Below are 17,972 nucleotides of genomic sequence, written 5' to 3' on the forward strand. Positions count from 1 at the left end.
TCACTGGGGCATAAAGAGGTTCTACTCAGTTCAGTGAAAAGTAGAAACACTATCCCAAAGGAAATAATAAAAAAGAAAAGAAAAAGGGGAAGTAGAAAGTGGCTAATTTCAGTTGTTGCATTCTTTTCTGAAATTGTTCAGAAAATGGTTTCAGAGATTGCCCCGGCCATATAGGCTAGGAATAGATAGAAACTATCTCTTCCCAGTAAACTTCAGAATGGAATTCAACCCATCCAACCACCTATCTATCCAACCACCTATAGTAGAAACATATAGCCAACTTGGCTTTGTCCAGACCTTCTAAGGAGCTCAGGCAAGAACCCGGGGGAAAACAAAAACATTAACAGGCAGGGAACAGACACCTAGAGTGAAGTTGAAAGCAAATTGCTTCCGAGTACATTTATTGGAACCATTGGTTAAGCGTGAATATTGGTCGCTGCCCCCGTCCTTTTCCAGCCCTATTGGTGAGTCTGGACCAGGAATACAAGGGGGTTAAATTTCCTTTTTTTCCATTATAGACAACATTATTAAAAAAAATAAACTTTACAATAATACATTTCGTTCATCTTTTGGGAATTTTTTTTGTTGTTTTGTTTCTTAAAAAAAGGAAAGAAGGGGGAAAACACACAGTATATGTATATGGGATGTATATATACATATATGTCAATAAAGGAGAGTTCACTATATACATACAGTCTATGTATTTCTCAGGAGGGACTGGGGAAGGAGAAAAGAAAGAGAGGGAGAGAGTTGAATACCTATAGACTTCTAACTGTAGCCTCTCCTGCTGTTCTTTGCTCCTCTCCCTAAAGAAAAACCCACCAAATGAACCGACTAGAAACAGAATATGTACTTGCTTTGCTTTGTAAAAGTTTCACCATGAAGGTGGAAGTAAGGCTCCCCCGCCTTCCTGGAGGCCAAAGCTTGTTTCAGTACCCACTGCCTAAGCACAGGCGGGGCTGAGCCCCTTAGTCTGGGCAGAGACACCCTGCTGTGATGAATCACAGGCTCAGAAGGTGTTTCCCAGCCCCTGCCCTCCACAAACACACACACACACACACACACACACACACACACACACACACACACCTCTCCTTCCCAGGTTCCTTAGGGAGCAAAAACACCAGCAGTACAGATTAATTGGAACAGGTAATGCCCGGCCCCTCTAAGGGCATGGGAGTTGGGGGAAAGAGATAGAGAGAAAGAGGGAGAAAAATAGACAATTCTTGAAGGCGCCATGAGGAAATGCTAAAGGCTGCTGAGCTGATTCCCCTGGCCACGCTGCCGGTTCCCCCCCCAGCCTCAGTGGCCACACACACCAGGATGCTGAGTTTGGTCCCATGGGCAAGTTCCAAAGGTAGAAATGTAACAGGAGCACATCTCCCTCCAGCCTCTTCTGGTCACAGCTTTGGGTCCTTCCAGAGTCAAGTGCTTCATGTATCACCTTGGTCTCTTGTTTCCACAAAAGGAGGGAGAAAGGGAATTTGGAGGAAAAGCAAAGGGCATCTTTAGATGCCCTTTGAGTCCCCAGCTCTGGGGAGATCCTGCACCAGCTCTCAGGCCAATCAGCTGCTTTGTCTGTTTGCTTTAGAAAAAATTCTCCAGAGCAGAAAGCTGAGAGGAGAGGAGTTCAGAGACAGGTGATTTTTTTTTTTTTTTTTGCAAGGAATATGTGTGTTGGTATGTGTCTGTACATATGTCTGTTTCCATTTTGTTAGGCAGGTTTGTGTGTGTGTGTGTGTGTGTGTGTGTGTGTGTGTGCTGTTTTGTAGCTTTTGGAAATCTTCATATGTGGTCCTCCCCATCACCTACAATGCCAGTGTCAGCAATAGGAAGGTGACTGCAGTCAGGGTGATCACAGGTCTGGGCCGGCCATCAACTGAGTCAGGAGATCCCACAAAGTTGGATCCTGGGATGACGTTCGTGGTGAGCTGTATGCATGAGACAGGAGGAGCCCAATACAGACAAGAAAAACAGAAGTCAGTATCACTGCAAAGGCAACAAGGCTCTTTTTAGTGATTCCTGCTGGGGACAAGGAGAGGTTGAGACCCTGGAAAGAATGCCTGACCAGACCCCTCTCCCAAGTCCAGGGGCAGGATGTATCTTTTAGACTAGACCACGTTACTCTAGAGGCTCTGAATTCAGGGACCAACCTTGCTCAGGACTGTTCTTAAAGGCAATCATGCTGCATCCTGGCTACTACGGCTCAATGTCTGCAGAAGGAGTGTGATGATCCCTTCGGACTAAATTGGCTTTCTTCTCCTCCCCCCCTCTCTGCCCCCAACATTTGGGCTAGGTTAAATTAGAGGGAAAAGCATCTCACTGGTCCTGGGTTTGAATAAGGATAGTGGAAACTGGAAGGTTATATTAGCATCTCCCCCAGATATCTGTAGGGAAGATGCCATTATAATCCTATCTCCTTGAGTCCCATTTCCTTGGGTTCTGCATGACCATCCTTCTAAACTTCTCTACTTGCTCACATTTTCCATAAAGCCTTTGCTGATCACCCTAGTCCTCAGGGAACTCTCTGGTTTTTATAACCTCTCATTTGATAATTATCATCATATGCTACCTTAGGTGTATATGTCTTGTTTCTGCTTCCCACTAGATAGCAGGCTTCTTGAGACCAGAAACCTTTGCCTTATGCCTTTGGCCACAAGAGACAGTCATTAATTTAATAGCCAATTAACAAGCATTCATTCAGAATCTATTATATGGTAGACACAATGCTTGCCTCTGGGGACACATAGACAAAAATGAGAATTTCTGCTCTCAGAAATTTTACATTCTATCAGGAAAGGCAATATATATATATATATATATATATATATATGTGTGTGTGTGTGTGTGTGTGTGTATGTGTGCACACGTGTATATACATATACACATACACATGTATATATGTATTTTTATTTATTTATTTACACGTGTATATATTTTTATTTATTTATATACACATACATGTATACACACAAAAAATTAATTCAATACAATTTTGAAGACAAAGGCACTAGCAGTTGGGGGAATCAGGAAAGGCTTCCTGTAGAAAGTGATTCTTAAGTTTGAGAAGAGAAAAGAACTACAATGGGAATGGTCTCTCTCCTGTTAGGGATGGCTTCAGGCTCTTTATGCCCCTATCCTGCAGTAGGTTCACAGGATCTCCAAGCTGACAAGAACTTCAAAAATAATTTATTTAGACTCCCACATTTTAAAAATGGAAGGCAAACTTAAGTAAGAGACAATAGTCAGTAGAGGCAAAATTTGAACCTAGGTTCTCTGATGTCAAATTTCATGTCTCCATTATGTGATGACTTCTAGACCCCCGATTTCTAGAGGTGAACATCTCCCTGTCTTCCAAAGCAAACTGCCCACTCTGATTTCACTGATAGCAGAGAAAGTCCCTATCCAACTTAGAGTTGAAACCTTAGAACAGGCCTAACAGGGTGTGAAGAGAATGGGTTAGGATGCTCCTGGGTCCTTGGACCAGCCTGACCTCATCTTCAGGGTTGCTTCCTGCCAGGATGGTTCCCCAGATATTCCCTTCCCCTGGTTCCCCCATTTCTCTCCTGCCTCCTTACCTCTGTGAAGCATGTGCTCAGCTCTTTGGACTTGTTGAGTTTCAGTCCCTGCTCCTGTGGAAGAAAAGACAACCCATAAGAACTGAATCCCTGGGTCAAGGACTTGGGCAAAGAATAATATCATGCCCAATCTTCTGCCTTAGGACTTCAGGACTATCGTCACTTTTCCTAACATTCCGAGGGCTGCTGACTATTCACAAAGCATTTTCATAAACACTCTCTCACTTGAACCTCATATCAGCAGGTCAAGTCATCTCACCCCCATTTTAGAGGTGAGCAAAGTGGTACAAGTAGGTTTGAACCCAGTTCTTCTAATGGCAGTCTCATATTTAGGCAGTTACATGATCAACAGAGTGCTGAATGTTGAGTTAGAGGGAACACTTAGCAGCACCTCTTATACAGTGCCTGGCACATAGTAAGCACAAATAAATGTTTATCAAAGTGAATTCAATTGATTTTTCTTTTTTTTCATTTATGAAATAGGAATAAGAATACTTATAATACCTACCTCACAGTTACAAACCTTAGACTATTATATAAATGTGATTATTAATACAATTATTTCCCCTATACAATAATACCTCTTTCTCTATATGTAAGACATCTCCCTGCCCTCCTTCCTAGAGTCCTCCTTCCTCTTCTCCTCATACATGATTTGATCTTTCCCTACCAGCATACAGAAAATGGCAACCTCCTTCAGTAAATCCATCTTCTACATTCACCATTTCTAGGAAGTGTTCACAGAATACTCAACCCCTCTCAGGGGCTACAATGGCTAACAAATTCCTCTGATTCCTCACCCCCAAACCACTCTTCTGCTTCTTCCTACCTATGGGTAGAGAGCTGATTTTATCCATTTTTTTGGATAATTTTGTGCTCAGTATCTTCTCTTTTTATGGATACTGTATAACAAAATACTAAAGTTCTGAGATCAGAATTCAAGGGCTCACTCCCTGGATGGACTAGTTAGCTTCAAGCTGTTTTATTTCCACAGACTGACTATATACTGCATCTCCCTCACTCCATCCAAATGTCTTAAACCGAGTGCTATTAGTCACAAAGTATGGTAGGAAACAAAGAGAAACAAAGACTGAAAGAATGCAAATGGTTTATACAACCTTTCCTCTCTACCGGTTATTACAAATGAAAGCATAAACCCTATAGAAAGCATTATTTTTATGTTGAGAAGGAAAACTGGCATTTGTACAGAATTTTAAAATTCTTTGAACCACTTTACACATTATCTCATTTAAATCTCACAAACCTTTGAGAGTGTTATTAAAGGTAACCCCATCTTACAAATGAAGAAATTGAAGATTTTCCTCAGGTGATTTTCTACTAGTGATTACACTGTAGTAAGCTGTCAAAAGCAAGATTTGAACTCAGATACTTCCTATCCCAAATCTAACACACTTTATCCATTATACCATACTTTTATAAATTATGACACATTATTAATAGTGATTAAGGTAAAACAGCTGGAGAGTGGCAGCAATTATATTCTATTGCTATCAGCATCAGAAACTAGGAAAAACTGAGAAATCATACCCAGGCTGTTGGTCTGGCCAGGAGCATAGACAAGTCCTTGGACATTATATGCATGCTATAGCACAGGGCATCTGGACAGCTAAATGAGGTCTCCAGCTGTCCCTGAGAGAACCATACCTATAATGTCACCAGTGATGATGGTGGTAATGATGGCTACTCTTGGTACCATAGGAATATTACAGGGAAATCTATCCAAGGCAGTGATAGATTGAGGTCAAAGCAATACAAAGAATTGTTAGGCTTGATAATCCAGTCCTAGCTCACTATCCAACCTTATTTCTCACAGTTTGAGGAGGCACTTTAGGATAGAAAAGAACAGTAGACTAAATTAGAAGATGTGGCAGAACCAGCTAGATTAGAATCCATCCTCTTGCATACCTGGGGATAATTCTCTTCAACACTAGGTAATCTCTAACATCTGTCCCAACAAGAGCTTTGTGTCTCTTAAGAACCCAGGGATCAAGTCTATTTTGCAAGGTCTAGGTGAACCTATGGAAAGAAAAACTAAGGGCCATCGCCATGTCATCCAGGCAAAGTTTCTGCCATCTCGCAGCAAGCAGCTGAGCAAAGTGTATGTAAATGAAGTTTGAATATAATGTATTCTGAATGGAGCCAAGCACGTGATTGAATCATGTTGGCAGGACTTGTTAGGAGCCTTCAAAAGAGAGGGGGTGGAGAAAAGGCTGAAAGAGAAAAGATGGAGAAAGAGAAATACTGGAGGATGGGAAAAGGTTATAAAGGAAGAGGGAATGATTGAAAGAAGGAAAAGAGAAAGAAGAAAAGAGGAAGGAGGGAAGGAAACCCAGGAAGAATAGATAGTAAAGAAGAAAAAAGCATAACTCCAGTCATCTGATCCACAGTCATAAGAATATTGATAACATGTACTGGCTCAAATGCACTCAGCCTAAGATTGCATTCTCGATAGAAAAAAACAGAAGACAGGTTGTGGATCTAAGAAATCTAGGACCACATGACCAAATGGTTATCTTTCACTTGTAACCTCTGAAAGATAAGGATGTCCTCCTTCCTACAGATTCAAAATTTATCTGAACCATACTTAAACATACTAATGTTGCTAAGAATGAACTATTGAATAAAAAGGCATATATGAAGTGTTTGCCATGTATCATGCACTGTATTAAAACTGAGAATACAAAAAAAAAAAAAAAAAAAGAAAAGAAAAGAAAAAGAAAAAGAAAAAAGACAGTTCCTAATATTGGGATTAAATGACTTGCTCAGGATCATACAGCCAGGAAGTGTTAAGGGTCTGAGGTCAAATTTGAACTCGGGGTCCTCCTAACTTCAGGGCTGGTCCTGACAGGTTCCTAATATCAAGGAGCTTCCATTTTAATTAAGGGAAACAACACAAAAATGACGAATTCAATTTTGAAGTAAATGGAAAGGCCCTATGAATTGATGTGAATGGCAAAGACGCTGAATCCTTGGATGGCATCAGGATGCCAAATGGAAGTGCTTGGGAGTCTGGGACAATAGAAGTAGGGCATAAGGTATGGGCCAGACCATGTTAAGATATAATAAGAAGTCAGATGATAAGACCTGGTGGTTGATCATATCAAATGGATATATATCATCGAAGGAACATGACCAGTCATGCTGATCTTTCCACTCAGTGATACTATGGGGTTGAAGCAGCCCAAGATTTAGGGAGAGGGCAGAAGGAAAGCATGGATTGAAGGGGTGAGCAGTGCTAGAAATGGAATCAGAACTAGACTCAAATCCTGCTCCTAACACTTAATGGCAACATGTGACCATTTGTATGCCCCAAACTCTCTGAGCTTAAGTTTCCTCATCTGGAAAATTGTTGCTTAGTCATTTTCAGTCAGGTCTGATTCTTCATGATTCTATTTGGGTTTTTTTTTGTTTTGTTTTGTTTTGATAAAGATACCAGAGTGGTTTGCATTTCTTTTTACAGCTCATTTTATAAGTGAGAAAACTGAGGAAAACAGCATTAAGTGATTTGCTCAGGGTCACACAGGTAATAAGTGTCTGAGAGCAGATTTCAACTTAGGAAGATGAGTCTTCCTGACACAGGGCCCAGTGCCCCCATCTGACCATCATCTGAAATATAGGGATAACAATATATACAATACTTACTTCATGAAGCTGTTGTGAGATTCCTACTAGTGTATGTAAAGTTATTTGTAAACTGTAAAGCACAATGCAAATATCAATAATTACTACCATCTATCCAGTCAATCAAGAATAACAAGTCACATATTGTTTTCTCTTAATTGTCCTAAAATGATCTCATTCAAGCTTCAATAGAAAATTGGTTGTTCCAATACTTTTGGGTTGAGTGAATAATTTCATGTCCAGCTTACCCACATCCTTCATGATCAATCTTCCTACCATCCTCTACCTTCATATGTCTGAACTGAAGAGTCCTTATTGGAATCTGTTTTCCTATTGCAGATCCTTGATCATTCCTGAACTTCTCAGTTGTGCTGCAAACAATTTACTCCTTCCCTTTGCTGCCAATCTCCTAGCAAGAATCATCTACAATTAAACAGGCATTGGTGATATACCTAATATATGCCACTGTATTAGACACTAGGGATACAAAGACAAAAAATGAAGCAGTGAGTTTGAGTTCACATTCTATCATTCTATACTCTTCTCCCACTCCTTTACCTCCCTAATTTTAAAGACCTTTAAAGATCTGATTTCCATTTTTCTCACTCTACTGAAACTGCCCTCCCCATGGCCACCAAAAGCCTCTAAGTAGTTCTATAAAGGTTTTTTTGTTGTTTTTTTTTTACCTAAGTTATAGAATCAAAAATTCATAGAGTTGGAAGACTTCAGAGGAAACTATCCATCCCCAAACAAAATATGAATCCCATTTGTAATATCCCCAATAAGGGGGTGATACAGTTTTCAGCATGGAAGCCAGGAAAGCTAACTAGAACTTGTTAGAGAACATAATCAAATAGTTATTTTGGGGGGGAAGGGGAGGGGTCACTCACTTCCTAGTAATAACATAAGAACTGACAATAAGAAAGCATATCAACTATTTCAGGCTATTAAAACAGAATTCAGTGTATTTATATTATTATTTTTTAATTTTCTTATTTATTTTTAACTTTTTTTTGTTTTAGATTTTGAATTCTCTCCCTCTCTCCTCCTCTTCCCCCATTCATTACAAAGGTAAGAAATATTATAGTTTTACATGTGAAACATATATATATATATATATATATATATATATATATATATATACATAACATAATTCCATGTTAGCCATATTGCCAAAAGAGAAAAAAGAAAAAAAAGTAAAAAAGGTATTCTTCAATCTACATTCAAACTCCTTCAGTTTGTTTTCTGGAGACAGAAAGCATTTCTCATCATAAATCCTTCAGAATTATCTTGGATCACTCTATTGATCCTATAACTAAGTCATTCACAGTTGATCCTTGTAAATATTCCTATTATTGTATACAATGTTCTCCTGGTTCTGCTCACTTCATTTTGCATCAGCTATATGAGACTTCTCAGGTTTTTCTGAACCATCCTGCTCATCATTTCTTATGGAACAATAGTATTCAATCACAATCACATATTGTGGTATAGTCCTTAGCCAGAGTCACACTGAATTCTGTCCTGGTCAGATCCCATTTGAAGTATTGTGTTGAATGCCCAAATGCTTCCTTTTAGGAAGGTCCCTGATAACTTGGAGAATACCAAGACTAACTATAATGAAGGTGTTCATTTTATGAAGTGAAGGGTTCAAGGGTGAAGGAGTTCAATTTATATTTTATGGATTTGGTTGAAGAAACTGGTATGCTTATCATGGGCAAGGGAAGACTTAAGAGTGTAAAGGGCTGAAACTCTAAATTGATGCATTGAGGTCGGACAAGCGAGCATTTAAGGCTAATACCGATTGGACAATACTCTATTAGTATATGCTTGGAAAATGGCCCTTCCCACTATTCTGTGCTGGTTCAGTCTTTTGGTGTATACAGAGAATTGTGGGAAGGATTCGGGGGTGGAGTAAAACAAGCCAAAGTCACTTTGGCGGTAGACGAGGAGAGGTCTTGGAGATCTTGTGTCCATCCAATTCACTTCTACCCCTAAAGACCAAGAATAAAGACCAAGGACTTTTGTTGATCCTGACTCTGGCTGATCCTGAGGTAACAGGGAGCTAACCCAGACTTCACATTAGAAATTTAAGATTGCCTTTGAGCATGGGGAACATTGTCATATAAAGAAGGATTAGACACATTTAATGTGGTACCAAAAGGAACAAAAGCAACATTTGAAAGTTGTAAAGATAAACATTTAGTCTTGATTTAAAGAAAAACTTGCTAGCAATAAGAGCTATCTGAAAGTGGAATGGACTGCCTTAAAAAGTCATGGGCTCTCCTTTACTTGAATCTTCATTCAGAGGTTAGATGACTATTTGTTCAGTATGTTGTGAATACTCTTCAGTCTAGTGACCTAGATCTCCTTTCTGTTCCCTGAGTAATACATTCTATCTTCTAACTCTGGGCATTTCCTAAAATGGCTTTTTTTCTGGCTTTCCTGGCTTCCTTCAAGTCCCAAATAAAATTTCACTTTCTGCAAGAAGCTTTTCCCAATTCTCCTTACTACCAGTGCCTTCATTTTGAGATCATCCAAATTTTTCTGTAAGTTATTTATACATAGTTGTTTACATGTAGTCTTCCTCATTAGGCAGTGAGCTCTTTAAAAGTAGAGATTATTTTTTACCTTTCCTGTCTTACTAGCACTTTGCATGATAGGTACTTAATAAATGCTTATTCACTGAATCCTTTTTAGGTAAAGGCTGTACTAAATGGCCACAGAAGTCCTTCCCACTCTACAATTCCATGGATACAGAGATGATGTTACACCAAAAATGGCCTGCAGTATTTGATCTGACAACCCTCTCCTACTTGGAATCTCTCTTCTTTTAATTTTTATGATACTACACAACCCTGATTCTCCTCTTATCCCTCAGATCATTGATATTCCCAGTCTCCTGTCCCTCTCTTGGCCTTTTAATGGAAATACTTTCCAAAGTTCTGTTCATGATTCTCTTCTCTCCTATGTTTTCTCCCTTGGCAATCTCATTTATTCCCTTTAGTAGGGTAAAGTTGGTGGTGGGATGAAAAGCAAATTCATGACTCCTAAATATCTCAGGCTTTAATAGAAGTATTTTGCAGGATTCAGGGAACAGAGAAGAGGAAGAAAATGGATTGCCTAGTGAAGTGGAATACTAGCTTTCATTCCTCTACACTGATAAATCCTACTGGCCTTAAAAATACCAGTAAAATTCTCAACACGGTGTCAAGGAGCTAGAGATGCAAGTCCTACCCAATATGCTCCTTGTCCCACATACAAACCCCAATTTGATTTAGTACAGAGTAAGAATGGTGCAAAAGGTTAGTCAATAAACTAGCAAACCAGCTCATCACTGAAGGGAGAAAAATCCCCTATCTTAGGCTTCCTGGAGGAAGCTGAAGTTTCCAGCTAGAGCAGGTCCTCTCTCTAGAAGGACAGGCTGAGGGGAAAACCCAAGAACCCTGAAACCCACATCAGCTTCTTACTAATCCACATGACATTGAACAAGTCATTTGCTGACAAGTCTTCAATCCATCCAGCTGTAGTTTTCTGTTTCTAAAAGACAACACAGCAGACATTATATCCTTTTTAGAGATCTCAGTAGGGAAGCCCTAACCCTGGATTTAACTTTGATCCTTACCTGGTGTTACCGGCCTCCCCTCTCTATCCACAATGCTGCCACCATGGCAACATGGGAACCATGAATTTCCAAGAAAATGGAATCTTTAGCATATCTATATATTCAGAATTGAAAGAAGTAAATGTAGCAGGGATGAATAGGGCTGCCTGATTTTCTGGATGGGATACCTACCATAGAACCAAATGGTGCTTAGGGGCAGCGTTCCAGGTCTGATCTCAGGCTCACCAAGGAAATCACCTTTCTCCAATCCTATGTGCTTGTCTTATAAGCAGCCACTGCTGGTTGGGGTTGGGAAGGAGAGTGGAATTGGGAATTCACCCCCTTCATTGAGAAAGCTTGCACATACCCTTTGATCCAGCAGTGTTACTACTGGGATTATATCCCAAAGAGATTATAAAGAAGGGAAAGGGACCTGTATGTGCACGAATGCTTGTGGCAGCCCTCTTTGTAGTGGCTAAAAACTGGAAACTGAATGGATGTCCATCAGTTGGAGAATGGCTGAATAAATTGTGGTATATGAATATTATGGAATATTACTGTTCTTAGAAATGACCAACAGGATGATTTCAGAAAGGCCTGGAGAGACTTACACGAACTGATGCTGAGTGAAATGAGCAGGACCAGGAGATCATTATATACTTCAACAACAATACTATATGATGACCAGTTCTGATGGACCAGGCCATCCTCAGCAACGAGATCAACCAAATCATTTCCAATGGAGCAGTAATGAACTGAACCAGCTATGCCCAGAAAAAGAACTCTGGGAGATGACTAAAACCATTACATTGAATTCCCAATCCCTATATTTATGCACACCTGCATTTTGATTTCCTTCACAAGCTAATTGTACAATATTTCAGAGTCTGATTCTTTTGTACAGCAAAATAACATTTTGGTCATGTATACTTATTGTATATCTAATTTATATTTTAATATATTTAACATCTACTGGTCATCCTGCCATCTAGGGGAGGGGGGGGGTAAGAGGTAAAAAATTGGAACAAGAGGTTTGGCAATTGTTAATGCTGTAAAGTTACCCATGCATATATCCTGTAAATAAAAGGCTATTAAATAAATTTAAAAAAAAAAAAAAAAAAAAGAGAAAGCTTGCACAAAGAGAGAGAAATCTCAAAAGTGAAAGAAAGAACCATTCTCATGTTTTCCTCCTAGATTTCAGGAGGAAGAGATTCCTTGGGAGAAGGTCCATCCTTTCCACCAATTAGCTTTGGTACAATCCATCTTCCCCAGTCACTAAAGACCAGAGTGGTTCACTCAGTTGTCCTAACAAAGGGCTAGAGCAGCACATGTCCAAATCCAAGGGAAGCACCCCATTCCAGCAAATAAAGGGGTCCCCATCATCCCTGCTACACAAAGAAGCAGAATTTGGGGAAGCTGATCCAGTGGGTAGGTCTGCCTACTTGGAAATTCCTTTATCCCCAAAATCCTTCCCTACCTCCCTCCACATAACCTGAATTTCTTTATTTCACTTTTCCACACTGCCTGAAATTCCAAAATTTAAAGTGGCATTTGGGTTAATAAGCCTCTGCTTTTAAAAATATTAATATCCCATAGGAGGGCTCAGAGACTAGCATCAGTCATTAACACCTTGAAGGGATTCACATTAACTGCTAGTTAAGATCCTAAGGGAATTGAAGGAATGAGAATTTGGGTAGAGATAGTATGGCAAGGGAAAGGAGTTATTTTGAAACAGAACCCTTTGGGAGATAGGATAGGCTAGGGTGGGGTATAGTTATGGCAAACTCATAGCTGCAGGAAGACCCTAAGTATCATGGTCCATGGAGAAAGTGCTTCACCATAGAGAGATTTAGAAAGCAGGGGATGGAAAGATATCAAAGACAAACTTCACCTAATTTTAAAATGGAACTGGGCCTAGCTCTGAACTTAAGAAAAGGCTTGGAATTGGAAAAGATTTAAGACGCTATCTAGTACAACCCCTTCCTAAGCAGAGACTCTCTCAGATACCATATCCCCAGCTAGTGATTCTTCAAGCTCTGTAATCTGTACTCAATGACTTGAAGATAGAGACCATTCCCCTGATAGAAAGGAAAGATATTTTTCTTTCTAGCCCTCAGTTTCCTTATCTATTACACAAGATGATTGCTAATATCCTTTACATTTCAATCATTCAATAAACATTTTAAAGCACATATTATATTTCGAGCACTGTGAGAAGCACACAATTTTGTACTCTAAGACCACTTGGGCTTTTTCAGACTCAGCACAATGAGGACCAAAGTTCAATCACCCTGTAAGTTAAATGGGCCTTTGTGGAGCATCTAGGAGTCTACACTGAAGATAACAGTGTATGGGAAAATGCACTACAACTTCCCAACTTACAAATTTTTGGAACACACCCTGTTCAAAGCTGGAGGCCACCCATATTCAGTTTCATGAGATTCATTATACTTGCTTATTTGATTCCTTGTCCAACATCTTCTAGTTAAATCATCTTACAAAGCCAAGCTGGCTAATGCCTCTCGTGGAGATTTCTGGAGGAGTGTTCATTACAGGCACTGGGGAACATTAGCAGGGCAGGAAGAGGCTAGCTGGCTGCAGTCTCTGATGGTGGTGAGGGCTAACGCCCTACAGTCCAATCAAACTTATTTATAATTCTGCCAGGGACTTATTTGGCAACAAAGAATGAGAGCAGAAATCGATTGGGGTTTGGATCCAAGAAAAACAAATACAGCATCTGGTCAAGGATTCTCCTGGATTTAGGGAACTTTGGGAAGGGAAGCAAGAATGCAAAAAAAAAAAAAAGCTTTAACTTGATTCAGAATTTCAGGGCCCCCCAGAAACTTGCATCCAAAAAGCTGACTGATCCAGGAAAGTTATAAAAACTTCACTCAAGCAGGAAATGACAAGAGTCCCATTTACCCCAGTACAGCAAAACCAACAAGTTCCCAAGGTGACAAAATGCAAGTGTGTACAACTACCCAGTTGGGAACTTGCTTAAGAAATTAAGAAGTTGTTGTTTCAGGTAGGTATCAAACTATTCATTATGTCTTCCTTTACAGAGGACAGAAATTGGACTAGGCCCATTCCACTTTGCATCTGCTGCTCTCCTTGGTTTCATCTCCAAGGAACAAAATGCCCCCACCTTGATTATCCCATGCTATCCTATTCCCTTCTGATTTTCCTGCCTCCTTTTTTGTATTGTCTTCCTTTTTAAATAGTAAGCTCCTTAAGGGCAGGGACTGTCTTTTTATTAATTGCATTCCTAACATTTAGCACACTACTTAGCACAAAGTAGATGTTTAATAAAGGTTTATCAGATTGGATTATTTTAGAGTGAGATTCCAGGAGATTATCCTAGGATATTAATGAATAACAGCAGAAAATTCAGAATAAACCAAAGAATCCATACATATATAGACATTTATATAAATATATGCATATACATACACACATACAAAAGGACTTGGAATTTATGTAGCTCTTAGGAATTGAAAAAAATGTACATTCATATCTCTTGAATCTTCTAATAACTCTTTGAGATAGGCATTTCAGGAATTACAATTCCTCCTTAACATATGAGGCAAATAAGGGCCAGAAAAGCTGACTAATTTATCCATGGCCACTTTGCTAGGAAGTTTAAGAGCTAAGATTCCAACTCCCTCAGCACAGAAAATACAGAAATCAAATAACCAGTCATTCTTCCCCCACCCACCCCAGGGGAAGGAGCTCAACATGGAAGGAGAAAGGGAAGAAAAGAGTTGACAATATAATTAAGCTTCCAAATAAGTCAACCAACCAGATTTAAACAGTTCACACACACACACACACACACACACACACACACACACAGCAACCCAAAAGCCCAGAGATCTGAAATCTCTCCAGCCCTGGTTCAAAGGATCATATCCCTATTTATCTATCCCTCTATATCCTGATCTTTATAATAAAATAACAAGATTACCCCATTTTCCAGTCCATCCCCGAGATCCCAAGGTTTCTGCCATTCAAAGACTGGGTAAAGGAAGACTAGGAAAAGGAGGAAGCTGTCGCATTGTCCAAGTTAGACAGCCAGAACCACGGGCACCATGACTCTGTGCACAATTTTGAAATAAAAGGAACATACATGGGACCCCACAAACCACCACAGAGAAAATATCCCACCATCACTTTTCAGGCAGACAAGTGGGAAGGCTTCTAGACTCAGCTGTCAAATAGGAAAAAGAGAGAGGGATTCTGATCCTCATACTCCCAGAATCAAATTGTTTTCTGGTGTGATTCTGCAGCCACCAGCCTCATCTCTGAGCCTCAATCCATGTGCTAGGCAGATGGATCTGGACAGGGAAACTCAGAGCTAGAAGAACAAGGCATCTGAGAGAGAGCAGAGATACAGGGAATGAGATGAGGACCTGGAGCAGGCAGCTTGATGACATTTCCCTATCAAACTTTGGACAGGAGCCACAGGACCTCTTCCTACTGCCATAGGCTTTTTCTAGTTCCAAAATGGTCAAGCCAAGATGCACAGGTGGGCATGAGCAAGGCACATTCAGAAGACAATGAGTCTATTGAAAGCAGAAGCTCTCTTCCACAAAGCCTTTTATTCCTTCAGAAAAAGAACTCAAAGAGCAGCTCTGAAAGTTGCAAGTCTCTTTCTTCTGTCCTCCAAGGATGGCTAGAAGTTCACAATTGTCTATGATCTGTCTATTGCCCACAGCAAGGTCACCACAGGTCTCAAAACCAGATCCAGAGATGTGACAATGTGTGTTATATGAAGACTACGAGTGATGTTTCACAGACTTAGCCTCCTATAACCTTAGAATTAAATTAGCCATGAAAATAAAGAAAAGCCCCACTAGACCCAGAGTACTGAAAGAAATCAGGGTGTAAAAAAATATAGCTCTGAGAAAAAGAAAAAGGAAATCTGGGAAAAGTAAAAAATTTAATAAAAAATTTAATTCAAGTATTATATATACTTAGTGCTAATAGCTCATACCAATTATACTTCTTCAGGTGACTGATGATCATCACAAGAAGAACCATTGCTTTGACATGGACAGAATTGTAGAAAAATTTTCAGGTGAGCAAAAGGTTTATTATGGACCACTTATTTTTTTTTTTTAACTTGAGGGGCTAATGCAAATGCATTTTGGTGGCAAGTTGTTATATTCAATTACTGCCCTAATTTGAGTACACCATCTTTTGGCTACTTAAGAGAAGTTTAACAGGCAAATGACCTGCTGTCTAGTGAAGAAGGAGCAGGAGCAAAATTCTGGATTTACTCAAGCATACCTGATCTAATCAAAAACTGTCTCTTTCAACCAGCCTTAACAGAGGGCTAACAACAGCTGGGGTTTCCAAAAATGTCCTTCCCCTTCCACTAATAGGCAGCAGGATAAGAAATAGAGTGCTACCTGGGTTCTTTCAGTTGTCAAAAATAATCCCACTAAAGAAAGGAGAGGAAAAAGAGGCAAGGACTTTTGCTAGCAAGGGACAGGTAAAGGGCAGAGTATAAAACAGGCTGTTGTTCCCCTTGCCAAATTCTGGCATTCAAGGCTTTCCAGATTTTGCTCTGACCCTACCTATTAGCCTTATCTCCTACTTATGCCCAACCTAACTGCTTCTATTATGTGTATGTGTGTGTGAATATGCGTGTGTTGGCTTCCCAAATGGATTATAAACTCCAGAGGAAAGGCAGAAGAAAGAATTGTGTTTTATATATTTCTCTTCTATATTATATTTATCTCATATGTTATATTTCTTAAATCCTTTATATTCCCTACTGCCTAACATAGTACAGAGTAGGTACTAAGTGAATTATTCTTTAATATAGCAACAAATGCATATATGGGGGGAAAATATAAAGTTTAGGACTGGATTCAGTCTCCCCAGATTAATCTGCTAGTAAACACTAGCTGACATGTTCTGCTGACATAACTTTCAAAAATCCAGAGTTGTCACCATGCAATGAGGAGTCCATAGTACATTATATGTATTGTTATATAACATAACTTAATATAAAGAAAAATAGTAGAGTTATCCATAATCATTTCAGCATCATACCAAATAAACTTTTTCATGAGCACCAATATATATATACATGCAATACGTAATATATATGAACAAATGAATGGGTGATGAGAAAGCCATCTAAAAGTCAGCTCTGCAGTGACTCCATTGCCATTTTAGTCCCTTGACCCTAAGATGCCTCTCTTAGGCCATACCTCCATATCTTGGAATGCTTTCACATGAACCGGGTCACACCTCCTCACCTGGACAGATGTACAGGTAGTGATGATACTAGTCCCCAGGCTGGTGCTGTCACTGAGGTCATCTGGCAAGGATGGGGTCTTCTCCATCTTAGGAGACTGAGTAGCATGGAACACGGGATTCTTGGGGGACACATTCACATCTGTGCCATTGCCAAAGGCCTGGATGGCATTTCCTAGAAGGGATATAGAGGAAGGGAGACAAAAAGATCATAGTGGCTGCCTCAGACCACCTACCCCCTAGCTACTCCCCTCTCACCCCCCTCCCCTCAACCCTTCTGTGACAGCACCAAAACTAGGGGTGGAAAGGGAATTCCTCTAATGTCAACATCCCAAGACCTATCTGCAAAAATATTCCTGGTATTTTGCTCTCCAAAGAGGCAGTGAGAGGAAGGAAAAAACAAGGAAGGAAAAGAAGGATGGAAAGAAAAAATATATGACAGAGAAAAGAAAAGAATTGAAAGTAAGAGAAAGAAAAGAAAATGGAAGCAATAAGGGCAAAAAGAAAGATATGTAAGGAGAACAAAGAAAAATGTGACTGGCAAGCTGCTAGACTCCTGGCAAAACTAGGAGCATGAAGATAAACACCAGAAGGTGATCGATATCTTCTGACCTTGGAGTTCAGCCACCACCCACCAGTTATGACACCAGCAGACAGGAGGTACCAGTTATGTTGCTATGTCAGATGCTGGATGATTTTCAAAGGACATAGAGCTGATTCCATGACACGATGGACTTACTAAATGGAAAAACCATCATGGACAGTGGCTTGCTGGAAAGAGTATCCCCAGCGGCTAAGTTAACATGGAAGACTTGACCAAAGCCATCAGGGCAACTGCACTAAAAGATAACATGGATTCCATCCCCCAGAACACAAACCCC

The 17,972-nt window shown here is 39.9% G+C and overlaps 1 protein-coding gene across 2 annotated transcripts in view; it reads right to left on the reverse strand.

Moving 5' to 3' along the window:
• Positions 1–363: 363 nt before the first annotated feature.
• Positions 364–17,972, reverse strand: part of GFRA2 (GDNF family receptor alpha 2) — a 104,441-nt gene continuing 86,832 nt past the window's right edge. For both annotated transcript variants that reach the window (XM_003758041.4, XM_031950828.1), the window contains 3 exons: positions 17,094–17,266; positions 3,579–3,632; positions 364–1,931 (listed from right to left, as the gene is read on the reverse strand). In XM_003758041.4, coding sequence (XP_003758089.1) covers positions 1,809–1,931; positions 3,579–3,632; positions 17,094–17,266 — 350 coding nt within the window. In that variant the 3' untranslated portion in view covers positions 364–1,808. The remainder of the gene's footprint in view (positions 1,932–3,578; positions 3,633–17,093; positions 17,267–17,972) is intronic.

The sequence above is a fragment of the Sarcophilus harrisii genome, chromosome 2 (genome assembly GCF_902635505.1).
Source record: "Sarcophilus harrisii chromosome 2, mSarHar1.11, whole genome shotgun sequence".
Lineage (NCBI taxonomy): Eukaryota > Metazoa > Chordata > Mammalia > Dasyuromorphia > Dasyuridae > Sarcophilus > Sarcophilus harrisii.